Source organism: Plecotus auritus (genome assembly GCF_963455305.1).
Source record: "Plecotus auritus genome assembly, chromosome: 10".
Lineage (NCBI taxonomy): Eukaryota > Metazoa > Chordata > Mammalia > Chiroptera > Vespertilionidae > Plecotus > Plecotus auritus.
This window is the reverse complement of record NC_137785.1, coordinates 2,950,053-2,976,487: the sequence shown is the minus strand read 5'-3', so window position 1 is coordinate 2,976,487 and position 26,435 is coordinate 2,950,053. Positions and strand designations below refer to the sequence as shown.

The following is a 26,435-nucleotide window of genomic DNA, read 5'->3' as shown; positions in this document are numbered from 1 at the left end:
GATTTTTTACAGAGAGGAAGGAAGAGGGATAGAGAGTTAGAAACATCGATGAGAGAGAAACAACAATCAGCCGCCTCCTGCACACCTCCGACTGGGGATGTGCCCGCAACCAAGTTACGTGCCCTTGACCTGAATCGAACCCGGGACACCTCAGTCCGCAGACCAACGCTCTATCCACTGAGCCACACCGGTTTTGGCAAAATTTTATTTTATTTTGACGTAGCCTCCATGAGAGCAGTTTGGAGGTAGTCGCTGCATTGTTCAAGGTGAATAATAATAATAAGAGCCACTACCAGCTAACAGCTATTGGCTATTAAATAGTATATAGGTGCCCTAGCTGGTGTGGCTCAGTGGATAGAGCACTGGCCTGCAGACTGAAAGGTCCCAGGTTCTATTCCAGCCAAGGGCACATGCCTGGGTTGCGGGATCAATCCCCCGTGGGAGATGTGCTGGAGGCAGCCAATCAATGATCCTTTCTCCCTTCTATCTCTGAAATCAATAAAGAAATATATTAATCCCTAAACCAGTGGTTCTCAACCTTTCTAATGCCGTGACCCTTTAATACAGTTCCTCATGTGGTGGTGACCCCCAACCATAAAATTATTTTCGTTGCTACTTCATAACTGTAATTTTGCTACTGTTATGAATCGTCATGTAAATATCTGTGTTTTCCGATGGTCTTAGGCGACCCCCAACGGTTTGGCTCAGTGGAGAGAGCGTCGGCCTGCGGGCTCAAAGGTCCCAGGTTCGATTCCGGTCAAGGGCACGTACCTTGGTTGCGGGCACATCCCCAGTAGGAGGTGTGCAGGAGGCAGCTGATCGATGTTTCTCTCTCATTGATGTTTCTAATTCTCTCTCCCTCTCCCTTCCTCTCTGTAAACAATCAATAAAATATATTTTTAAAAGAAATATATTAAAAAAACAGTATATAGCATTACTTATTTTTTTACCTTCACAGTACTCCTGCGAGGGAGTAAGCATATTAGTTCTAAACAGGACGGGAAAGTGAGGCACAGAGATGGTAAGTGGGAAGGACACAGCGGCCAGCCTCTGACCCGGGGTCCCCAGGCTGCCACCTCCCGCCAGCGCCTCCCTCCCACCCTCCTCCCTCCTCCCCCACCCCCTGCCCTGGTCGGGACCAAGGGACCATCAGCGGGGGATGGACGGTGCATCTCACTGAGGCCGACCTCACGGCCACCACCACAACCCCCACGCCACCCCCCCACCCCCACCCCCACCCCCACCCCCACCCCCACCCCCGCGCTGCGGGCTCCGCGTCACTGCCGCTTCCCCGCTCCCCTCCCCACACCCTCCCCCCTGCCAGGCGCAGGCTCCCCGGCCCGGGAAAGGGGAGGGGACTAGCCGCCCACCCGCCCCCCATCCGCAGCCTCCGCGCGCCTGCGCAGCCGTGATTCCTGCCGCGCCATCTCTGCTGCAGCTCCTGGACCAGGTCTGGTTGAGGGTGAGTCCTTCCAGGGGCCCCGCGGGGGGAGGGGGCGGGGGAATGGGGCTGGGGGCGCGGGCGGGGGGGAGGGGACGGGGACGCGCGGGGAGATGGGAACGAGTGTGCCCGGGGCCAGGGGCCAGGGCCGCTCCAGGGCCGCGGCTCGGGGAGGGGCCGGCAGCCCCTCCGGTGGCCGAGGGCCGGGTCGGGGAGGGGCCCAGCGCCGCCTGTCCCCGGGCCCGTGGGTCATTTCCCCTGGACGCCAGGAGGGCGGGCGCCCCTGCGCTGATGTCCGTGCGTCTGTCTGCGCGGCTGGTCGCGGGGGCTCCGTGTCCCTGTGCGCCCTCCCCGCGCGCGCGCGTGTGCGCCGGGTGTGTCCCCCCTCCCCCTCCGCAGCGGCTGGGGTTCGGGGCAGGGAGACGGGGTTCGCCTCCCCGCCCAGCTCGGGTGAGCCCTGCGGCCTTGACCGAGGGCCTGCCCGCTCCGTCCGCGCGGGGTCTGCCGCGGGAACCAGGGCGCGCGGGGGCTTAGCCAAAGGCGCGCGTGCGCAGCGCCTGGCCCAGCGCCGCAATGCGGACCGGCCGCCCGGCTGCAGCGACTGTTGTGGTCGCTGCTGTTCCCGCCCCTCCCCTTCCCCCTCCCCCCTCCAGCTGTCCCCCCGACCGCCCTCCCCCCCGACCGCCCTCCCCCGCTCCCACCCAGCAGATCCAGCTCCTTCTCACCTGGACCCGTGGCTCTCGGCCTCTCCCTCCGTCACGCCGCTCCCCTGCGTTTCCTGGGCTTCAACACACCGCCCAGGGCGCCTCCCGCTGAAAATAAAACCAGAAACGAACCAGCACCCCCACCAGCGCGCTCTCGCCTCTTTCCATCCAGGCCAATTCTTCTCATTTTGGTGCAATGGTTGGCACTGTTACCACATGTCCCCCTCCTGCCCCTCCCCCTTTGCCCACCTCCATCTCCACCTGCCCCCGCCCCCTCCCTCCCTCCCTCTGGCCTTCACCGCACTGAGGTCTGGGTTTTCTTATTTATTTATTTATTTTAATCCTCACCCAAGGATTTGTTTTTATTGATTTGAGAGAGAGAGAGGAAGGGATGGGGGGAGAGAGACATGGGTGTGAGAGAGAGACATGGATGTGAGAGAGAGAGACATGGATGTGAGAGAGAGACATGGATGTGAGAGAGAGAGACATGGATGTGAGAGAGACATGGATGTGAGAGAGAGACATGGATGTGAGAGAGAGACATGGATGTGAGGGAGACATGGATGTGAGAGAGACATGGATGTGAGAGAGACATGGATGTGAGAGAGACATGGATGTGAGAGAGAGACATGGATGTGAGGGAGACATGGATGTGAGAGAGAGACATGGATGTGAGAGAGACATGGATGTGAGAGAGAGACATCGATGTGAGGGAGACATGGATGTGAGGGAGACATGGATGTGAGAGAGACATGGATGTGAGAGAGAGACATGGATGAGAGAGAGACATGGATGTGAGAGAGACATGCATGTGAGAGAGAGACATGGATGTGAGAGAGACATGAATATGAGAGAGACATGGATGTGAGAGAGAGACATGGATGTGAGAGAGACATGGATGTGAGAGACATGGATGTGAGAGAGACATGGATGTGAGAGAGACATGGATGTGTGAGAGAGACATGGATGTGTGAGAGAGACATGGATGTGAGAGAGACATGGATGTGAGAGAGAGACATGGATGAGAGACGGATGTGAGAGACATGGATGTGAGAGAGAGTCATGGATGTGAGAGAGAGACATGGATGTGAGAGACATGGATGTGAGAGAGAAACATGGATGTGAGAGAGAGACATGGATGTGAGAGACATGGATGTGAGAGACATGGATGTGAGAGAGAGACATGGATGTGAGAGAGACATGGATATGAGAGAAAGACATGGATGAGAGAGAGACATGCATGTGAGAGAGACATGGATGTGTGAGAGAGACATGGATGTGAGAGAGACATGGATGTGAGAGAGAGACATGGATGAGAGAGAGACATGGATGTGAGAGAGAGACATGGATGTGAGAGAGACATGGATGTGAGAGACATGGATGTGAGAGAGAAACATGGATGTGAGAGAGAGACATGGATGTGAGAGACATGGATCTGAGAGAGAGACATGGATGTGTGAGAGAGACATGGATGTGTGAGAGAGACATGGGTGTGAGAGAGACATGGATGTGAGAGAGAGACATGGATGAGAGACGGATGTGAGAGACATGGATGTGAGAGAGAGACATGGATGTGAGAGAGACATGGATGTGAGAGACATGGATGTGAGAGAGAAACATGGATGTGAGAGAGAGACATGGATGTGAGAGACATGGATGTGAGAGACATGGATGTGAGAGAGAGACATGGATGTGAGAGAGACATGGATATGAGAGAGAGACATGGATGAGAGAGACATGCATGTGAGAGAGACATGCATGTGAGAGAAAGACATGGATGAGAGAGAGACATGCATGTGAGAGAGACATGGATGTGTGAGAGAGACATGGATGTGAGAGAGACATGGATGTGAGAGAGAGACATGGATGAGAGACGGATGTGAGAGACATGGATGTGAGAGAGTCATGGATGTGAGAGAGAGACATGGATGAGAGAGAGACATGGATGTGAGAGAGAGACATGGATGTGAGAGAGACATGGATGTGAGAGACATGGATGTGAGAGAGAAACATGGATGTGAGAGAGAGACATGGATGTGAGAGACATGGATGTGAGAGAGAGACATGGATGTGAGAGAGAGACATGGATGTGAGAGAGAGACATGGATGTGTGAGAGAGACATGGAAGTGAGAGAGACATGGATGTGAGAGAGAGACATGGATGAGATTCATGGATGTGAGAGACATGGATGTGAGAGACATGGATGTGAGAGAGACATGGATGTGAGAGAGACATGGATGTGAGAGAGAGACATGCATGTGAGAGGGAGACATGCATGTGAGAGAGACATGGATGAGAGAGAGACATGGATGTGAGAGAGACATGGATGTGAGAGAGACATGGATGTGAGAGAGACATGGATGTGAGAGAGACATGGATGTGAGAGAGACATGGATGTGAGAGAGAGACATCCACCAGTTGCCCTCCCGCACTTGCCTGGACCAGGGATTGCACCCCCAACCCGGGTATGTGAACTGACTGGGAATCAAACCCGCAACCTTTTTGGTGTAGAAGACAACGTTCCCACCAGCTGAGCACCCGGCCAGGCCTCGTCTGGGCTTCTTGGAGACTGTGTCCATGCTGGTGGCCCCTCCCACAACCCCCGCACCTCCCCAGCCCACAGTGCCCTGCGCACCGCAGCCCAGGCCTAACCCAGCCCACCGCCGGTGCTCATTGGCTCCCAGACTGTCTTCCTTCTACTTTTGAATTTAGAATCAATAAATATACTTAATTTAAATATCTATTTTTATTGTGGACAGCATTGCAGATGTCCCCCACTCTCCCCTGAGCCCCCCTCCACCCAGCCCCAGCCCACCTCAGGCCTTCCCCCCACGATTGTCTGTGTCCATGCGTTGTGCATATTCTATTGCATAAAAGCCTAAGTGACCGTTATGGCAGAATGACCAGAACGACCGGTCGCTATAATGCGCACTGACCACCAGGGGGCGGACGCTCAATTCAGGAGCCCTCTCCTGCCTCTGCAGCGGCGCTAAAGGTCGCTAAGGATCAGTGCGCAGGCAGGTGGTAAGGAGCGAGGGCCTAAGGCGGCAGTCGGACATCCCCGGGGGGTCCTGGACTGCGAGAGGGTGCAGGCCAGGCTGAGGGATCCCCCCCCCCAACCCCAGTGCACGAATTTTGTGCACCGGGCCTCTGGTTATGCACATAAGTTCTTTGGTTAATCTCTTCTCTCCCCCACCCTTCCCTCTGAGACATATCAGTCTGTAGCAGCCACGGGCAAACTACGGCCCGCGGGCCGGATCCGGCCCGTTCGGCTGTTCTATCCGGCCCGCGGAGCCGAAAGAGCGGAGGGTTCTCTTGCTCTCCCCTCCGCTCCTTTACTTTGAATTTATATTCGTTCACACAAACACTCCATCCATGCTTTTGTTCCGGCCCTCCGGTCCAGTTTAAGAACCCATGGTGGCCCTCGCGTCAGAAAGTTGGCCCACCCCTGGTCTGTAGCGTGCTCCTGTGTCTGTGGATCCATTTTGTTGTGGGGTTGTTGTCTTCATTAGATTCCACATAGGAGTGGGATCATGTGATATGTCTTCCTCTGACAGGCTTATTTCACTCAGCATGATACTCTCCAGGTCCCTCCATGCAAAGGGTAAAAAAATACTTCTTTTTTACGGCTGCATAGTCTTCCATGGTGTAAATGTACTACAGGTTTTTTGTTTTTGTTTTTGTTTTTTTATCCACTCATCTACTGATGGGCACTTGGGCTGTTTCCAGATCTTAGCGATGGTACATTGTGCTGCCATGAACATAGGGGTGCCGATAGTCTTTCTGATGGGTGTTTCTGGTTTCTTAGGGTATATCCCTAGAAGTGGGATCACTGGGTCCAATGGCAGTTCCATTTTTAACTTTTTGAGGGAACTCCATACTGTTCTCCACAGTGGCTGCACCCGTCTGCATTCCCACCAGCCATGCACTCCTGGGAATATATCCTAAGAATCCCAAAACACCCGTCAGAAAGAATGAATGTATGCGCCCCTATGTCCGCCCCTATAGCAGCACAATTTACAGTAGCCAAGATCTGGGAATAGCCCAAGTGCCCATCCGTAGATGAGTGGATAAAAAAGCTGTGGTGCCTTTACAACATGGAATACTATGCAGCTGTGAAAAAGAAGGATTTCTTACCCTTCGAGACAGCGTGGAGGGACCTGGAGAGCACTGTGCTAAGTGAAATAAGCCAGTCAGACAAACCCATCTCTTTTTTTTTTTTTTTAATATATTTTATTGATATTTTACAGAGAGGAAGGGAGAGGGAGAGAGAGTTAGAAACATCGATGAGAGAGAAACATCGATCAGCTGCCTCCTGCACACCTCCCACTGGGGATGTGCCTGCAACCAAGGTATATGTCCTTGGCCGGAATCGAACCCGGAACCCTCCAGTCCGCAGGCCGACGCTCTATCCACCGAGCCAAACCGGTTTCGGCCAAACCCATCTCTTAAACAACAACAAAAAATGGACATTTTCTTACATGCGTATATGGCCATTTCCATACTAAAAAAAAAAAAAAAAAATGAGAATTCCTTGATGTCATAGACTGCTCAGTCCAGAATCAAATTTCCTTGAGTGTCTTATTTAAAAAATGGATTTTTACAGCAGGTGCCCTTGAACGAGGCTCCAGTCATGGTCACACAGGCATTTGATTGTTGAGTTGCTCACATTTCTTTGAAGCAGAGCATCTGCCTTTGGTGTGTTTTGTACTTTTATTTTATTTTATTTTATTTTATTTTATTTTATTTTATTTTAGAGAGAGAGAAGCATCAATTTGTTGTTCCACTTTTTTATTTAAATATAGTTTATTGATTTCAGAGAGGAAGGGAGAGGGAGAGAGAGAAAGGGACATCAATGATGAGAGGGAATCATGGATTGGCTGCCTCCTGCGTGCCTCACACTGGGGATGGAGCCCGCATGTGCCCTTGATGGGGAATCAAACCCTGACCTCCTGGTTCGATGCGCACCCACTGAGTCACACCAGCCAGGTCTTTGTGTTTTTTTTTGAGAGAGAGATTTGTTGTTCCACTTATCTAGGCATTCACTGGTTGATTCTCTTTTTTTAATAATATATTTCTATTGATTTCAGAGAGGAAGGGAGAGAGAGAGAGAGAGAGAGAAACATCAATGATGAGGGAGAATCATGGATTGGCTGCCTCCTGCATGCCCCACACTGGGGATCAAGCCTGCAACCCGGGCATGTGCCCTTGACCGGAATCGAACCCAGGACCCTTCAGTCCGGAGGCAGACGCTCTATCCACTGAGCCAAACCGGCCAGGGCTCTTTTTTTTTATAACAACAAAGCAGAAAGCCAGGCCTGCAGGCGGCTGGTGGGGGGACAGACCCTTTGTTCTGCAGCCAGAGGGATTCTGTGTGTGAGTGCCTCCCAGGAACTCCTGGCCCTGCCTTGGCACATGGAATGTGTGTGTGTGTGTGTGTGTGTGTGTGTGAGTGTGTGTGTGTGAGTGTGTGTGTGTGTGAGTGTGTGTGTGAGTGTGTGTGTGTGTGTGTGAGTGTGTGTGAGTGTGTGTGAGTGTGTGTGTGAGTGTGTGTGTGTGTGTGTGAGAGAGTGTGTGTGTGAGTGTGTGTGTGTGTGAGTGTGTGTGTGTGTGTGAGTGTGTGTATGAGTGTGTGTGTGAGTGTGTGTGTGTGAGAGTGTGTGTGTGAGTGTGAGAGTGTGTATGAGTGTGTGTGAGTGTGTGTGTGTGTGAGTGAGAGTGTGAGTGTGTGTGTGAGTGTGAGAGTGTGTATGAGTGTGTGTGAGTGAGAGTGTGTGTGTGAGTGAGAGTGTGAGTGTGTGTGTGTGAGTGTGAGTGTGTGTGTTACTTTATTTGTCTCCAGAGCACATACCCTCGCTCCACACACTGTCTGTCTCTCTCCCCGCACTAGACCGTAACCCCAGGGGGGCGGGCAGGGAGCTCCGCTCCCATCAGCGGGCCTCTGGGCACCCAGGGCGCTGGATGATGGAGTGTCCGTTGGTCCTCAGGTTCTGAAGCCTGCGCCCGGAGGACCGACGGGACCTGGGACCGAGGAGAAGGCCGCCTGGAGACATGCAGAGTCTGAGGCCTGAGCAGCTGCGGGGGCTGCTGCAGCCCGAGATGACCCAGCTGCTGCTGCCGCCCTACGAGAGCAGGGTGCCCTACGAGAGCAGGGTGCCCTACGAGAGCAGGGCCTGGGACCGGCGCGCCGCCTTCCTGCAGGACTGGGTGGCGGTGAGGGTGCCCGCCGGTGCCGGTGACCAGAAAGGTGAGGGCGTGGGTCCCGCGGGAGGTGGCGGGGAAGTCGGGGCAGAGCCTGGGGCGGACGAGACCATCGTTGCTTCACTGACCCATTCAACACGTTTATCAGGTTTTACTTATCTCCTGGAGGCCCGGTGCATGAAATTCGTGCACGGGGGTGGGGGTGTCCCTCAGCCCGGCCTGCACCCTCTCCAATCTGGGACCCCTCAGGGGATGTCCGATTGCCGATTTAGGCCCGATCCCTGTGGGATCGAGCCTAAACTGGCAGTGGGACATCCCTTTCACAATCCAGGACCGCTGGCTGCTGACCGCGCAACTGCCTGCCGGCCTGATCGCCCCAACCACTCTGCCTACCGGCCTGATCGCCCCCAACTGCCTCCCTCAGCCGGCCTGCTCGCCCCCAACTTCCCTCCCCTGCTGGCCTGATCGCCCCTAACCGCCTCTGCCTCGGCCCCACCGCCATGGCTTTGTCTGGAAGGACGTCTGGAAGGTCTTCTGGTCTAATTAGCATATTACCCTTTTATTAGTATAGACAAGAGGCCGGATGCACGAAATTCTTGCAAGAGTAGGCCTTCCTTTCCCTGGCTGCCGGCACCGCCTTCCCTCTGGCACCCGAGGGACCTGGGCTTCCCTTGCAGCCCTGGCTTCGTCCGGAAGGTCGTCCAGAAGGACGTCCGGTCTAATTAGCATATTACACTTTTATTATAGATTTTTGTGAGTCCTCACCCAAGGATATTTTTTTCCCATTGATTTTTATTTATTTATTTTCTTCCTTTCCCATTGATTTTTAGAGAGAGTGGAAGAGAGGGAGGGAGGGAGGGAGGAGAGAGAGAGAAACATCGATGTGAGAGAGAGCAAGCAGAGCCCCCCAGCTGTCCTGGTCTCTCACCCACAGCTCCTTTCTCTCCCCCCGCCCTCACGCAGACCTGTCTTCTCAAGAGACCAGGCTCCCCCAGGAGTGGAAAGCGGTGGAAGATGAGTCGGAGGAATCCCGGGTAAGTCGGGGTTCCCGCCTCTGTCACAAACGTCCCACCTACGACCTCAGTGAGTCGTCTCGCTCCCTTCCTGCCATTTCCCTGCCCCACAAGCGTCTGTTGTGGGATGGGAGCCCCACGAGGCCGCCCACGGGAAACAGAACACATGTCTATGGTGGTCAGACATGGCGTGGAAGGTGTCCATGGGAAGTGTGTGACCCCAACCACGAACACCCTCCACTCTTCACTCATAAGTTCATTATAACTAACCACTCACTCATCTGTCCCCTCACTCAGCCACCTTGGCTTTAATTTGTCTACTCGTTACATACCCATTCCAGCCATCCACCTGTCCATCCTCCATCCATCTATCCATCCTCCATCCATCCATCCAGCTCTCCATCCATCCATTTACTTATCCAGCTATCCATCCATCCATCCATCCATCCATCCATCCATCCATCATCTATCTACCCATGTACCCATCCATCCATTCCATCTGTCCATCATTCGTCCATCTATCCATCCTCCATCCATCCATCCAGCTCTCCATCCATCCATTTACTTATCCAGCTATCCATCCATCCATCCATCCATCCATTCCATCCATCATCTATCTACCCATCCACCCATCCATCCATCCCATCTGTCCATCATCTATCCATCTATCCATCCTCCATCCATCCATCCAGCTATCCATCCATCCATTTACTTATCCATCTATCCATCCTCCATCTATCCATCCAGCTCTCCATCCATCCATCCATCCATCCATCCATCCATCCATTCAATCCATGCATCATCTATCTACCCATCCACCCATCCATCCATCCCATCTGTCCATCATCTATCCATCTATCCATCCTCCATCCATCCATCCAGCTATCCATCCATCCATTTACTTATCCATCTATCCATCCTCCATCTATCCATCCAGCTCTCCATCCATCCATCCATCCATCCATCCATCCATTCCATCCATGCATCATCTATCTACCCATCCACCCATCCATCCATCCCATCTGTCCATCATCCATCCATCTATCCATCCTCCATCCATCCATTTACTTATCCATCTATCCATCCTCCATCCATCCATCCAGCTCTCCATCCATCCATTTACTTATCCAGCTATCCATCCATCTATCCATCCATTCATCCATCCATCCATCCATTCCATCCATGCATCATCTATCTACCCATCCACCCATCCATCCATCCATCCCATCTGTCCATCTGTCCATTATCCATCCATCTATCCATCCTCCATCCATTCAGCCAGCTATCCATACATCATCCATCCATTCATCCAACATCCATCCATTTATTCATCCATCCAACTATCCATCCATTCATTTATTCATCTATCCATCTATTAATTTGTCTATTCTTCTGTTCGTTCATCCATCCATTCATCCATCCATCCATCCATCCATCCACCCACCCACCTTATCTGCCTATCCACTTCTCCATCCATTGACCTTCCCATCAACTCACCCTCCCATTTACCCATTGAACACCCACCAACCATTCAACTGTCCTCACCCGAGGATATTTTTTCGTTGATTTTTAGAGAAAGTGGGAGGGAGGGGGAGACAGAGAGAGAAACATCAATGTGAGAGAGACACATCGATTGGTTGCCTCTTACATGCGCTCCTGGGGCCAGGGATTGAACCTGCAACCCAGGTACGTGCCCTGGACCGGGAATCAAGCCCTCAATCCTCCAGGAGGTGGGCTGGTGCTCTAACCACTAAGCAACACCGTCCAGGGCTGGGATGCATCCATTGAAGATGCCCATAAGATATCCAAGTGCAGGTGGCAAGTAGACAGTGAGAGGTATCTGTCGGGAATTTGGGGGAGGGACTGGGTCAAGAAATACACACACACACACACACACAGGCATTGGGGGGTCCGTAGGGCCTAGATGATATTAAAATGGTGAGACTTTTATCACTTTGAAATTTCCCTCCCACGTTCTGCTATTTCCTCTTCTGGGACGTAGGGATGCTACGTCCTTTTTCTCCCATCCGTCCCTTCATTCCAACAGCTCTTCCGTCCACAGGCCGGTCAGTCCCGTGGCGGCCCGGTTTCCCCGCAGGTAACCACGGTGGCCCCTCCCTTTCCACGTTTATCCTTTTCTCTCCCCCTTCTGTTTCAGGGCACCGTGGAGTGGCCAAGACCGCCCCAGCAAACGACCTTACTCCTGATCGTGTGCGGCCTCTTCCTGTTCCTGGTTTTAACCGGGATGCCTGCGGTGTTCTACATCTGAGCCCACTGGGAAGGCACGCCCTGCGTCCGGGGAAGGAAGCGCCCGGATGATCTTTGGAGAGAGAGATGGAGGGAGAGAGGGAGAGAGAAAGAGAGAGAAACATGGATGTATTGTTCCACTTACCCATGCATTCCTCGGTTGCCCCTGGTGTGTGCCCTGGCTGGGAATCGAACCCCCAACCTTGGTGTATCCAGACAAAGCTCTAACCCACTGAGTTACCCAGCCAGGGAGAGCTCCTGGTCCCCGTTTTTGAGCACCTCATTCATTGATAAGTTTCTTTTTACAAAGTCACTCGCTCTAATAGTAGACGTAATCTAATAACCGACGTGCTTCTAATCCTAGCCGTGGCCCAGCCGTGAAGTCCCATCACTCGTGTTCCGTTCCGTAGGTTGTCCTGCTTCAAAACTCGGTGATGGGGTTTATTTATGTGGTACAACCCGTGTTGTGTCCGTGACTTCCTGCCTGGTGGAGAGAGACCGTGGCCTGTGACGGCTGTGTCTCCCACACCTTTCCCAAAAGCTTTCACCGTGGCCAGAACGAGTCCGGTGCTTGGACGCCCTCCACGGGCCTTGAAGAGGGATGGCGTGGCTTCTGTCCGTGGAATTGGAAACCCTGTGCGTCGGCTCAGTCTCACCAGGCCCGTTGTTCGGAGCCAGGCGCTGGGTAACGGTGGCCCGGAAACCAGGAGGTCCCGCGGAAATCTGTCAGTGCAGTCCTGTTTGCCGGTATCGTCTTTCCAGCCGCTGTCTGTGTGTCCGTCAGCTGTGTACTTCGATGCCCACGTGCAGCATTGTGATGTCGTTGCCAAATAATTAAAGAACACGGGGTCACACGTGTGCCCGGCATTTAGAAGGAGCTCAATAAACGGTAGTGAAAACCCGACTCCGAGTCTTTGTCGAAGAGAAAAAGCTCGTCTCTGACCCGTTCAGTCCTTGGTCTTGAATTCTATCTTGTCTCATTACAGTCCTGGTTGTGTTTTTTTTTTTGGTTTTTTTTTTAATATATTTTATTGATTTTTTACAGAGAGGAAGAGAGAGGGATAGAGAGCTAGAAACATCGATGAGAGAGAAACATCGATCAGCCGCCTCCTGCACACCTCCCACTGGGGATGTGCTTGCAACCAAGGTACATGCCCTTGACCGGAATCGAACCCGGGACCCTTCAGTCCGCAGGCCGACGCTCTATCCACTGAGCCACACCGGTCAGGGCCTGATTGTTTTTTTAAAGATGTTTTCATTGGGGCAACCCCTGTGAGTTCCCTCCCTGCAGCAGGTGGCTTTCCTATAATGAAACTTTGCTTTTGCTTAAAAAACAGATTTTTAATTGATTTTTTTTTTTTTTTAGAGAGAGAGAGGGAGAGGGAGAAAGAGAGTGAGACATCGATCAGCTGCCTCCTGCTTGCACCCTTCCCCAGCTCCCACGGGGGAATCAAGCCTGAAACCTCCAGGTGTATGGGACGATGCCCAATCAACGTGGCCGCACCGGGCAGGACTATTACCCTGATTTGTAAGATTCCTGTGTGTGTGTGCGCGCGCGCGCGCATGCATAGAGTCTGTCGTTTTTAAAAAGTGTGTGTTATTGATTTTTAGAGATGAAAGGAGAGGGAGAGAGAGAGGAACATCATGGATCGGCCGCCTCCTACACACCCCCTCCTGGGGATTGAGCCTGCAACCTGGGCATGTGCCCTGAAGGTGAACTGAACTGGGGACCTCTTGGTTCCTGGGTGGATGCTCAACCGCTGAGCTACAGCAGCCAGACTCATTTAAAAAAATAGATTTCAGAGAGAGGGGGAGAGAAACATCAATGATGAGAGTCACAGACTCATGGATCGGCTGCCTCCTGCACGCCCCCTACTGGGGATCAAGCCCACAACCCAGGCCTGTGTCCTTGACCGGAATCGAACTCAGGACCCTTCAGTCCACAGGCCGATGCTCTATCCACTGAGCCGAACCGGCCAGGGCCCAGCCGGACTCATTTTAACGGACTTCTCACGGCCTCATGGGATTTGGGGGAAGTATCGGATCCTCTCTCTGCTTCCTCTCCTGCTGATTGCACTCAACACGGCCCAGCTGGCCCTTGTTAACGGCACATGCGTCCTGACTGGCATATTCCTTGGGATCGCATTGGTTGCAAACGGAGGTGCTCAGCCCGGCCGCATGGCTCAGTGGTTGAGGGTCGACATGAACCAGGAGGTCAGGGTTCGATTCCCCGTCAGGGCACAGGCCCTGGGTGCAGGCTCCATCCCCAGTGTGGGGCGTGCAGGAGGCCGCCGGTCCCTGAGTCTCTCTCATCAGGGATGTTTCTCTCTCTCTCCCTTCCTCTCTGACATCAATAAAATATATTTTAAAAAAACAAGACAAAATCATGGGGGCCGGGTGGTGGGGGGGACCGGGATGCCTCTCTGGCTGCCAGGGGGCCCTGCCTGTCCTTCTCATGAAGCCGCCCGCTCCCAGGACGGGCCAAGCCGCTGTGGGGCGGTGGCTGGGTCGCTGGGGGTCCGGCTGTGCACGCCGCCACCCGAAAGCGGGGCTCCCCTGAGCTGCGGGGCTCCCCGAACGCCGCCACCTGCTCCCCTTGGCGTCCCTGAAACCCCTCGGTTTCAAAGGCTCCGGGACAAGGCTTTGTGCTAACTCCTCCACCAGGGGGCGCTGCCTCCCCACAGCGGGGCGAAGGCCAGGCTCCCCTCACACACCCCTCCTCCCACCGCCCCTGCGGCCAGGACCGGGGTCACAGCCGGGCAATGAGCCACCAGGGGAGGCAGTGTCCACGCGAGCAGCGTTGTCTCCGGGCGCCGCAGCATTCTGCGTGGGAGCCCGGCCCTGCAGACACAGCCCCGCGCCTGCGCCTGCGCCTCTGCGCCTGCGCCCTGTGACCAGGCCGGCTCTCCTTGAGTGGCAGAGGCTCAGAGGAAGGACGCTGGCCCCGCCCACAGCCCCCGGCTGACCCAGGGCCCCGCCCACACCCTGGCTGACCCGGCATTTCCTGAGCACCTACTGTGTGCCGAGGCCCAAGCTGGGCGAAGTCTGGATCAGAGGGAGGAGCCAAACTGTGTGGTCCATGACCTTGAGGGGATGTTAGGGCTGGCATTGAGGAATAGCCACCTATTAGTCACATGCCCCCCCTATTAATTTATACCTTCTGAGCCCCTACTATGTGCTGAGACCAGAGCTGGGCCATGTCTGTGGCACAGGGAGGAACCGGCTGGGTTGACCCCAACCCTAAATGACGCCAGGACTGATGGTGGGACGTAGAACTATTCATTTGGTCGCCAGGCACTTCTTGAGAACCTACTACGCGCTGAGGCCTGGGCTTGGCAATGTTTGAGTCAGCGGAAAGAACCAGAATGTGTGGTCTTTGACTCTGAGGGGATCAAGGGCTGATGCTAAGGATGCTCACCTGCTATTTACTCATTTGCTTGGCCTATTACTTTATACCTCCTGAGGACCCACTGTGTGCTGAGGTCTGCGATGGGCGCTGCCTGGGGCATAGGGAAGAACCAGCTGTGTTGTTCCCAACCCTGAACAACCCAGGGCTGGTGGTGGGATGTACAATGACTCATTCAGTAACCCAGCACTTCCTGAGGACCTACTGTGTGCTGAGACCGCTCCAGGAGATACTAGAAAAAAAAAAAAAAAAAAAAAAAAAAAGCACTCTCCTCCCAGGCCCTCACCAATGGGACTAAACCTTTTATTAATTTATCGAACAAATGCCTGCTCAATCATGAAATCAACAATTACAAGGCCAGCCCCAAACGCACAGATACTCCTTCGGGTCTGCGCTCACAGTTATAATTCTGAACCCGAGAGGGGGGCCGGGAAGGGTGTCAGGGAGTCTGGCAGATGCAGGGTGCGGTTCCAGCCCCGTGACGTCCTCCGTGTGTGGCCTTGGGCAAGAGTCACGAGCATCTCTGAGCCTCGGTTTCCTCTCAGGCAGCAGGGGGACGACCGGGGATCTCCCCATGAGGTTGGAGAGGAGGCGCGCACGCTCAGCACAGTGCCCGCGGCAGGAGGCCCCGTCACCCCTCAGCTCTTATTCTGCTGGTCCCCGGAGTTTCCTGCGGGGTCACTAGGGCTAACGGTCTTCTTCCCCCTGGGCGAGCGCCGGGGTCCAGTTGGGGGTGGCGGCTGCGCTGTGGGGTCCCCGCGCAGGCTGCGCTGGTGGGGCTTCCGGTCGCTGTGCGTCCTCTGGTGGCGGGTGAGGGCGGAGCAGAAGCTGAAGGCCTTGCCGCAGCCGCCGCACTCGTAGGGCCGCTCGCCCGTGTGCACGAGGTGGTGCTGGATCAGGTAGCCGCGGTTGCGGAAGGCCTTGCCGCACTCGGGGCACGCGTAGGGCCGCTCCCCGGTGTGCGTGCGCCGGTGCAGCGACAGCGCCGAGCCCTGGCGGAAGGCCTTGCCGCAGTCCCCGCACCGGAAGGGCATCTCGCCCGCGTGGATCTTCTGGTGCTCCACGAGGGAGGACACGTGGCCGAAGGACGCCCCGCACTTCGGGCACTTGTAGGGCCGGGCGCCCGTGTGCAGCAGGCGGTGCTGCGCCAGGTGCGAGCGGTTGCTGAAGGCGCGGCCGCAGTCCCCGCAGGCGAAGGGCCGCTCGCCCGTGTGCACGCGCCGGTGCTGGCTCAGGTGCGACCCCTGCGTGAAGGTCTTGCCGCACTGCGCGCAGGCGAACGGCCTCTCCCCGGTGTGGAGGCGCCGGTGCTCGGCCAGGGACGCGCTCTGGCTGAAGGACACGCCGCACTGGGCGCACTGGTAGGGCTTCTCGCCCGTGTGCACGCGCCGGTGCTGGGCCAGATGCGCCCGCTGCGCGAAGGTCCTGGCGCACTGGCCGCAGGCGAAGGGCCGCTCGGCCGTGTGCGTGCGCCGGTGGCGCAGCAGCGCCGAGGGGAAGCGGAAGGCCTTGGGGCACTGCGCGCAGGCGAACGGCTTCTGGTCGCTGTGCACGCGCTGGTGCTCCCGCAGGGCCGCGCGGCCGCGGAAGGCCTTGGCGCACTGGCCGCAGGCGAAGGGCCGCTCGCCCGTGTGCACGCGCCGGTGCTGGGCCAGATGCGCCCGCTGCGCGAAGGTCCTGGCGCACTGGCCGCAGGCGAAGGGCCGCTCGGCCGTGTGCGTGCGCCGGTGGCGCAGCAGCGCCGAGGGGAAGCGGAAGGCCTTGGGGCACTGCGCGCAGGCGAACGGCTTCTGGTCGCTGTGCACGCGCTGGTGCTCCCGCAGGGCCGCGCGGCCGCGGAAGGCCTTGGCGCACTGGCCGCAGGCGAAGGGCCGCTCGCCCGTGTGCACGCGCCGGTGCTGGGCCAGGCGCGCGGGCCGCGTGAAGGTCTTGTCGCAGTCGGGACAGGCGTGCGGCCGCTCGCCCGTGTGGGTGCGCCGGTGCTCCGCCAGGTAGGAGCCCTGGCTGAAGGCCTTGCCGCACTGGGCGCAGGTGTGCGGCCGCTCGCCCGTGTGCACGCGCAGGTGCAGGGTCAGGTGCACGCGCTGGCGGAAGGCCCGGCCGCACTCCGGGCACGCGAACGGCTTCTCCCCGGTGTGTGTCCGGCGGGGCCGGCAGGGGGCCTGGGTGACAGGCGGTTTCGGACCGGGTCCTGGGACCCCATCACGGTCATCAGCGCTGTCCCCGGCGGGGTCTTCTTCGCGGGCCTCTGGCTTCAAACCGCTCTCCTGGTCTTCCTCCCCGTCCTGCACGTGACCCTCGTGTACCCAGCCTTCTCCCAGCTCAGGGCGGCGGGAGGCGGCCGTGGCCGGGAGTCCGTCCATCCCTGCTGCCTTGATTTCACCTCTCAGTACCAGATCTGGACAAGAGAAACCAAAATTAAAAATCGGAGAGGTTTGCCAAAAGTGGATAGAGCATCGGCCTGCGGACTGAAGGGTCCTGAGTTTGATTCCGGTCGGGGGCATGTACCTTGGTTGCGGGCACATCCCCAGTGGGAGGTGTGCAGGAGGCAGCTGATCAATGTTTCTCTCTCATCGATGTTTCTGACTCTCTCCCTATCCCTTCCTCTCTGTAAAAAATAAATAAAATATATTTAAAAAAAAAATCGGAGAGGTTTGCCATTTGTCCTGCGCTGGGAAGGCCCCACACTGGGTCTCCCCCGCTGTACTGATGAGTCTGGGTCAGGTCACAAACAGGCAATGAAAGGGAGACAGACATCCTCGGAGGCCAACACACACCACGTCCCACAGACACACACGAAGTTGCACAAAATCACACCTTGGGGGGCAGTTACGGCACCAACTCAGCCTTGGCACACCCTTACACGGGCCTCCCTATGCTGTGGTACCCTTGCACATGCACACGCAGTTACACACACACACACACACACACACAGGCACGGGCACGCGCACATCCACTCGCGCGTGCGCACATTCCACGCCCCGCGCCCTCGCACCCCGGGACCAGCTCCGAAGGCCTGGGGCGGCTGCGCCGAGCCTGGTGGGTTCGGGTTAGGTTCTCCTCGGTCTCCGGCCCTGCCAGGCCCGCGCAGACCTCCGGTGACCCCTCGTCCCGCGGTGGCGCGGACGTGCAAGACGCACAGTTCAAGAGGAGGTGGTCGCCGAGGGGGCCCCCCCAGGGCCAGGCTGGCGCGGAATGCGCGTGCGCACCGGGAGTGTACAGCCCGCGCACAGCTCCAAAAACTACAACACCCAGAAGGCGTCGCGCGCCAGTCGGCCCTGCGACTAGGGGCCGGAGCGCCTGGGTAAACCAAACTGCAACTCCCAGAAGGCCTTGCAACTGCACAAAGGAGCCTAGGAGGGGCGGGCGACTGAGGGTGGGGCTTAGACTTGTCAGTTTAAAGCTCCGCCCATCACGGCCTGGAAACGGTGGTGGGCGGGACCAGTCCTATGGGGGCTGGGCTCTTATTTTTTTACGGTATTTTATTTATTATTTATTATTATTATTATTTAAATAGTTCTTTATTGATTTCAGAGAGGAAGGGAGCAGGAGAGAGAGAGAGAAACATCAATGATGAGAATCAATGATTGGCTGCCTCCTGCACGCCCCCTACTGGGGATCGAACCCGCAACCCAGGGCCGGAATCGAACCTGGAACCCTTCAGTCCACAGATTAATTCTCTATCCACTGAGCCAAGCCGGCTAGGGCTATTTATTAATTTTTAAAAAATATATTTTATTGATTTCATAGAGGAACTCAATAAAATATATTTCAGAGAGGGAGAGAGATATAGAAACATCATTGATGAGAGAGAATCATTAACTGGCTGCCTCCTGCACACCCCCCACTGGGGATCGAGCCCACAACCTGGGCATGTGCCCTTGACCGGGAATCAAACCGGGACCTCCTGGTTCATAGGTCGACGCTCAACCGCTGAGCCACACGGGCCAGGCTGGACTCTTCTATCTCAGGAGGTTTCAGAGTCCAGAGGCTTAGAGAGAAAAAAAAAAAATGAGCCGAAACCGGTTTGGCTCAGTGGATAGAGCGTCGGCCTGCGGACTGAAAGGTCCCGGGTTCGATTCCGGTCAAGGGCATGTACCTTGGTTGCGGGCACATCCCCAGTGGGAGGTGTGCAGGAGGCAGCTGATCGATGTTTCTCTCTCATCGATGTTTCTAACTCTCTATCCCTCTCCCTTCCTCTCTGTAAAAAATCAATAAAATATATTTTTAAAAAAATGAGTCTGAGGATCAGAGAGGCTGCCTCACTTACCCCAAGCCACACAGCACAAAAGGGTGGGGGCTGGTGTTTGCCACCCACAGTTGATCCTTCAGCCACGGAAGTGATTCGTCTCAGAACGGGATGTGATGCTGGTCCAGGGCAAAGACGATGACCAAGGTGTGAGCCCAAGATTGTGACCCGGACGCGGGGTTTACCGCAGGCCAGCCGCCATCGGAAAGTGTTTCCCCTGTAGGAATTCTGTCCGCCTTCCTAAATTCTCTCCTCGCCCCCCCGTTAGGAACGCGGGCACAGAGCACTTTTAGGCCACGGTTCGGAAAGCGAGGAACGTGTGAACACAGAGTGGGAGGGAGAATGGGTTTCACCTGCACCGACGGGCTATGGATGGCGAGGCATTATTTTTTTTTAAATATATTTTATTGATATTTTATCAGAGAGGAAGGGAGAGGGATAGAGAGCTAGAAACATCGATGAGAGAGAAACATCGATCAGCTGCCTCCTGCACACCCCCCACTGGGGATGTGCCCGCAACCCAGGTACATGCCCTTGACCGGAATCGAACCCGGGACCCTTCAGTCCGCAGGCCGACGCTCTATCCACTGAGCCACACCGGTTTCGGCACGAGGCATTATTGGATGTACCCCTAGGCTGCCCACGGAGCCCTCGCACGTGCCAACTTTAATTTAATAGGTAGCCCTCCAGGGCCTTGCCCGCTGCCCTTCATCCTTCTGGAAGCTTCTGGCCTTGGCCTGGTAGGAAGTGCCCGGTGTCCCTCCCAGCCTGGGGCTCAGGGAGCAGGGCCTCCCAGCGGATTTCCAGACCTGTGAGCGCGAGAATAAAGCTTGTGGTTTTATTTTCTAGTTTAGTTTTATATTAAAAAAAAAAAATCTCACCCTGGGCATCAGTGGGCTGGAGAGACATCCTGTCCACCAAAAGGTTGCAGGCTCAGTTCCCAGTCAGGGCACATCCGTAGGTTGGGGTGGGTTCCATCCCCGGTCGGGGCAGGTACGGGAGGCAACTGATTAATGTTTCTCTCTCTCTCTCTCTCTCTCTCTCTCTCTCTCTCTCTCTCTCATATCAATAAAAACATATCCTCGGGTGAGGGTTAATAAATATATACATATCTCGCCCGGCCCGTGTGGCTCAGTGGTTGAGCGTTGACCCATGAACCAGGAGGTCAGGGCACACCCCCAGGTTTCAGACTCCATCCCCAGTAGGGAGCGTGCAGGAGGCAGCCCATCCATGATTCTCTCTCATTGATGTCTCTCTCTCTCTCTCTCTTTCTCTCTCTCTCTCTCCCCCTTCCTTTCTGAAACCAATAAAAATGTATATTAAAGCCCTAACTGGTTTGGCTCAGTGGATAGAGCGTCGACCTGTGGACTGACGGGTCCCGGGTTCGATTCCGGTCAAGGGCATGTACCTTGGTTGCGGGCACATCCCCAGTGGGAGGTGTGCAGGAGGCAGCTGATCGATGCTTCTCTCTCATCGATGTTTCTGGCTCTCTGTCCCTCTCCCTTCCTCTCTGTAAAAAAAAAATCAATACAATATATATTTTAAAAATGTATATTAAAAATAAATAAATGGAAAGGAAGTAGGCCAAACGTGGACCGAGATACACACCATCAAGGACACAGAAGAGGAGGCCATGTGGCCCCGGGGAGTGGGCCACCCCCAGAGGGCGTGGTGGCATCAGGGAATGAAGGAAACCCGCTCAAGCAGCGCCTTTTCCTCTCAAAATTAAGGAAAAAAGAAGATTGCAGCGGGGGAGAGCGGTGGAGGGGAGGCAAGGAGGTCACCCTGTGAGCGGGTTGGGGCCCCCAGTCCCTTGGGCCCAGGAAATGCGGGTTTAGGCACCACCCCCACCCTCAACCCCACCCCTCCACCGCCCCCCAATTTTTGCAAACGGGCTCCGGAAGCCCAAGGAAGACAGGTGAGCGGGACACGGCTTTCCTGCCCCGGTTTCGGAAGCCTGAGAACCGGTGCCACGGCCAAAGCGCACCGCGTCCCCGCCCCGCCCCTCCCTTCGCCTGGGTCCCCGGTGTGCGAAGAGAGCGTTCGCGGTTGCCATGACGACGGAGAAGCGTCGCAGGACGTCACTGGCGTCCCTGGCATCTGGGTTCCCCGGTCCGGTTCTCTGTAACCCGGGCAGGGCCGGTCTGACCCAGTGATGATGTCCACCTCCCAGCTGAGCGTCTTGGACAAACTCTTTTAAAATATATATATTTTTGGCCAAAACCGGTTTGGCTCAGTGGATAGAGCGTCGGCCTGCGGACTGAAGGGTCCCGGGTTCGATTCCGGTCAGGGGCATGTAACTTGGTTGCAGGCACGTCCCCAGTAGGAGGTGTGCAGGAGGCAGCTGATCGATGTTTCTGACTATCTATCCCTCTTCCTTCCTCTCTGTAAAAAATCAATAAAATATATTTAAAATATATATATATATATATATATATATATATATATATATATATATATTGTATTGATGTCAGAGAGGACGGGAGAGGGAGAGAGAGAGAGAGAGAGAGAGAAACATCCATGATGAGAGAGAATCATGGATCGGCTGCCTCCTGCACGCCCCCCACTGGGGATGGAGCCCACAACCCGGGCATGTGCCCTTGATGGGAATCGAACCCTGACCTCCTGCTTCATAGGTTGACGCTCAACCACTGAGCCACACCGGCAGGGTTAAAATTTATTTTATTTTTTTATTAAGGTATTATATGTGTACATATCTTACCATTGCCCCCGCCCCAACCCACTCCCATACATGCCCTCACCCCCCAATGTTTTGCATCCGTTGGTTATTCTTTTTTTTTTTTAATATTTTATTGATTATTTCACAGAGAGGAAGGGAGAGGGATAGAGAGTTAGAAACATCGATGAGAGAGAAACATCGATCAGCTGCCTCCTGCACACCTCCCACTGGGGATGTGCCCGCAACCAAGGTACATGCCCTTGACCGGAATCGAACCCGGGACCCTTCAGTCCGCAGGCTGACGCTCTATCCACTGAGCCACACCGGTTAAGGCCGTTGGTTACTCTTATATGCATGCATATAAGTCCTTCGGTTGATCTCTTATCTCCCCCACCTCTCCCTAACCTTCCCGCTGTAATGTGACAGTCTGTTTGATGCTTTACTGCCTCTGTATCTATCTTAGGACAAACTCTTTTGCTTCCCTGTGTCTCCCCTCTGATGGGGAGGGGAGGAGGGGATCCCCAAGGACCGGATCCTTGAAGTTATTATTTTTTTTAAAATCCTCACTGGAGGAAATGTTTTCTACTGAATTTTAGAGAGAGAGAGAGAGAGAGAGAGAGAGAAAGAGAGAGAGAGAGAGAGAGAGAGAGAGAGAGAGAGAGATGTGAGAGGGAAACATTAACCGGCAGGATTGAACCCACAACCTAGGTGTGTGCCCACAACCTGTTGGGGTACAGAAGGACACTCCAACCATGAGCCAAGCATGTCAAACTCACGGCCCCCAGGCCGCATGCGGCCCCCAATGAATATTTTTGTAGCCAAGCCAATATAATGGTATGTAAGATACATTTTAATAAAAATTTCATAACTTAATTTTTACAATATCCTGTTATACATAATCTATACTAATAAAAGGGTAATGTGCTCATTAGACTGGGAGACCTTCTGGACGTCCTTCCGGACAAAGCCACGGTGGTGGGGCCGAAGCAGAGGTGGTTAGGGGCCATCAGGCCAGGAGGGGAGGGCAGTTGGGGGTGATCAGGTCGGCGGGAGGAGGCATTTGGGGCAAGCAGGCCAGCAGGCAGAGTGGTTAGGGGTGATCAGGTAGGCAGATAGGTGAGCAGTTAGGAGCCAGCAGTCCCGGATTGTAAGAGGGTGCAGGCCGGGCTGAGGGACACCCCTCCCCCCCATGCATGAATTTCATGCACCGGGCCACTAGTTATTAATAACGGACTACAACGTTCGCTAATGACTGATGACTATAATCGTGTTGCATTCATTTCCCTTACGTGCCTTACGTGCAGACACACCATTTCTCTCCACTAACACTAGCAGTGAATATTGTAGCAGCCGATGGCCACGTCGTTAGTCTTGGACTGACTTGTTGGGTGTGGGCAACAGGAAATATTTCGATTTCGGAGAACAAGAAAAATAGGTTTATTTGCGTGACGCTTATGAATCTGTGCTGTTATTCCGTGTCTGGTAAGTTCATATTCAAAAAAAAAATATTAATTTTTAAAAAAATGTTCTATTATTTTATGTTGACGATGACTCATTTATTTCAGCCCTTTGTATTCAGCACATCTCTATCGAAATAAACCTACATTTCTATGGAAATGGAAGCTTTTGTGTTTTTTTTTTGCAGCCACATCCACTTCAACCTTTTTAATTTGGCCCGTGTGAGCCTGTGCGTTCCACACGCTTGAACTGAGCCACCGGCCAGGGCATCCTAGCCGCTATTTTTATTTTTTACTAGAGGCCCGGTGCTCGACATTCGTGCACTGGGGGAGGAGGGGGTCCCTCAGGCGTGCCTGCACCGCTCAGCCAGAAGCCAGGCTCGCTGCTCCTTAGCGCTGCCTCGGAGGCGAGAGAGGGTCCCACCACCGCCGCTGTGCTTGCCAGCGTGAGCCCGGCTTCTGGCTGAGCTGCGCTCCCCCTGTGGGAACGCACTGACCACCAGGGGGCAGCTCCTGCGTTGAGCGTCTGCCCCCTGGTGGTCAGTGCGTGTCATAGCAACCGGTCGTTCCGCTGTTTGGTCGATTTGCATGTTAGGGTTTTATTCTATAGCATTTTTCCGTAGGAAGCTACTCTCCGGAGAGGCTTTGTCTGCAAACCCCACCACCTCCTCTGTGGGGTTCTCAAAGCCAGAGCCACTGTCCCCCTCCCCTCACTTCCCTTCCCCCAGGCACCAGTCACCTAGCGACAGCTCCCGGGCCCCAGAGCTCATGAAAGGACTCAAACCAGCCGACCCTACGCCTCTTGCTCTGCCTCATCTCTTACTCCCCTCCCCCCAGAAACCACAATAAAGGCTCCTGCCCCCCAACCCCCAGCTCTGCCTGCCGACCCACCCTGTTGCTGCCCCAGGTTGCCCACCTCTTGGGAAAGTAACAGATGACCTTTTTTTTTTTTTTTTTTTTTAAAGATTATTATTTAAAATTTATTTTTAGAAATATATTTCAACTAGAGGCCCCATGCACAAAATTCGTGCACCGGGGGGGGGGGGGGAGGTCCCCTCAGCCCAGGCTGCACCGTCTCCAATCCGGGACCCCTCGGGGGATGTCCAACTACCTGTTTAGGGCTGATCCCGGGGATTGGGCCTAAACTGGCAGTCGGACATCCCTCTCACAATCCAGGACCACTGGATCCTAACTGCTCACCTGCCTGCCTGCCTGATCACCGCTCACTGCCCCCCCCTGCCAGCCTGATCACCCCTAACCGCCTCTGCCTGCTGGCCTGATGGCCCCTAACTGCCCTCCCTGCTGGCCTGGTTGCCGCCAACTGCCCCCCCTGCCTGTCTGGTCGCCCCTCACTGCCCCCCTCTGCCGGCCTGGTCGCCCCATGCAGCCTGCTGTTCGGTTGTTACTATGAGGGCGTCCTGACCAATTTGCATATTATCCTTTTATTAGTATAGTTTGATTTCAGAGAGGAAGGGAGAGGGAGAGAGAGAGGGAAACATTAGCGATGAGAAAGAATCATGCATCGGCTGCCTCTGCATGCCCCACACTGGGGATTGAAACCCAGGCATGTGCCCTGACGGGGAATCCAACCGGCAACCTCCTGGTGCACGAGATGATGCCCAACCACTGGAGCCTCACCAGCCAGAGTGCAATTTGTACGTCTTAATTTCTTCACCTTTCTCACCTAGTCCACCGACCCCTCCCCTCTGGCAGCCATCAGTCTGTTCTCTGTGTCTATGAGCCCGTTTCTCTGGTTTATTAGTCTACTAGAGGCCCGGTGCATGAAATACGTGCACGGGGGTGGGGGTCCCTCAGCCCAGCCTGCACCCTCTCCAATCTGGGACATCCCTCCCACAATCTGGGAATGCTGGCTCCTAACCGCTCACCTGCCTGCCTGCCTGATTGCCCCTAACTGCTTCTGCCTGCTAGCCTGATCACCCCCTAACCACTCCCCTGCCAGCCTTATTGATGCCTAACTGCTCCCCTGCCAGCCTGATCGACCCCAAATGTCCTCCCCTGCAGGCCTGGTCACCCCCAAATGTCCTCCCCTGCAGGCCTGGTCACCCCCAACTGTCCTCCCCTGCAGGCCTGGTCACCCCCAACTGTCCTCCCCTGCAGGCCTGGTCACCCCCAACTGTCCTCCCCTGCAGGCCTGGTCACCTCTAACTGCCCTCCCCCTGCTGGCCCAGTTGCCCCCAACTGCCCTCTCCTGCTGGGCTGGTCGCCCCCAACAGCCCTCCCCTGCCGGCCTGATCGCCCCCAACTGCCCTCCCCTGCAGGCCTGGTCACCCCCAACAGCCCTCCCCTGCTGGCCCAGTTGCCCCCAACTGCCCTCCCCTGCCAGCCTGGTTCCTCCTAACTGCCCTCCCCTGCTGGCCTGGCCCCCCCCCCAATTGCACTCCCCTGCAGGTCTGGTCACCCCCAACTGCCCTCCCCTGCTGACCTGTTCGCCCCCAACTGCCCTCCCCTGTTGGCCTGATCACCCACAACTGCCTTCCCCTGCTGGCCATCTGTGCTAACCATTTTGTGGTGGCCTTTTTATGGCAGCCATCTTGTGACAATGTGGGGGGTGGCCATCTGGTGACGACCATCTTGTGACGACATGGGGGAAGCCATCTTGTGATGACGTGAGGGCATTGTGCGAGGGTGTGACGCCACCTAGGCTTTTATTATAGGTTTTGTTCTTTAGATTCCACATATGAGTGAAATCACGTGGCATTGGCCTTGCTCTTTCTGCCTTAGTCACTCAGCACAGTACGCTCTAGGTCCATCCATCTTTTGTTGTTGTTGCTGTGAATCCTCACCAGAGGCTACTTTATGCATTGATTTTTTGAAAAAAAAATGTATTTTTTATTGACTTCAGAGAGGGAGGGAGAGGGAGAGAGATAGAAACATCAAGGGTGAGAGAGAATCATCGATCGGTTGCCTCCTGCACACCCCACACTGGGGATGGGGATGGAGCCCGCAACCCGGGCAGGTGTCCTGACTGGGACCTCCCGGTTCATAGGCCAACGCTCAACCACTGAGCCATGCCGG

At 55.2% G+C, this 26,435-nt stretch overlaps 2 protein-coding genes across 2 annotated transcripts; one reads left to right on the top strand and one right to left on the bottom strand.

Moving 5' to 3' along the window:
- Window positions 1-1,134: 1,134 nt before the first annotated feature.
- On the top strand, window positions 1,135-12,509 carry SMIM17 (small integral membrane protein 17). The gene is made up of 4 exons (XM_080644472.1): window positions 1,135-1,462; window positions 8,134-8,393; window positions 9,311-9,381; window positions 11,519-12,509. The coding sequence occupies exons 2-4, from the start codon at window positions 8,198-8,200 to the stop codon at window positions 11,627-11,629; spliced, it is 378 nt and encodes a 125-aa protein (XP_080500598.1). The 5' UTR covers window positions 1,135-1,462; window positions 8,134-8,197; the 3' UTR covers window positions 11,630-12,509.
- A 3,142-nt stretch (window positions 12,510-15,651) lies between these two features.
- On the bottom strand, window positions 15,652-18,244 carry ZNF835 (zinc finger protein 835; the record flags this gene model as incomplete). Its single annotated transcript, XM_080644041.1, has 2 exons — window positions 18,009-18,244; window positions 15,652-17,411 (listed from the first exon to the last, which is right to left on the bottom strand). The coding sequence occupies exon 2, from the start codon at window positions 17,374-17,376 to the stop codon at window positions 15,652-15,654; it is 1,725 nt and encodes a 574-aa protein (XP_080500167.1). The 5' UTR covers window positions 17,377-17,411; window positions 18,009-18,244.
- Window positions 18,245-26,435: the final 8,191 nt, after the last annotated feature.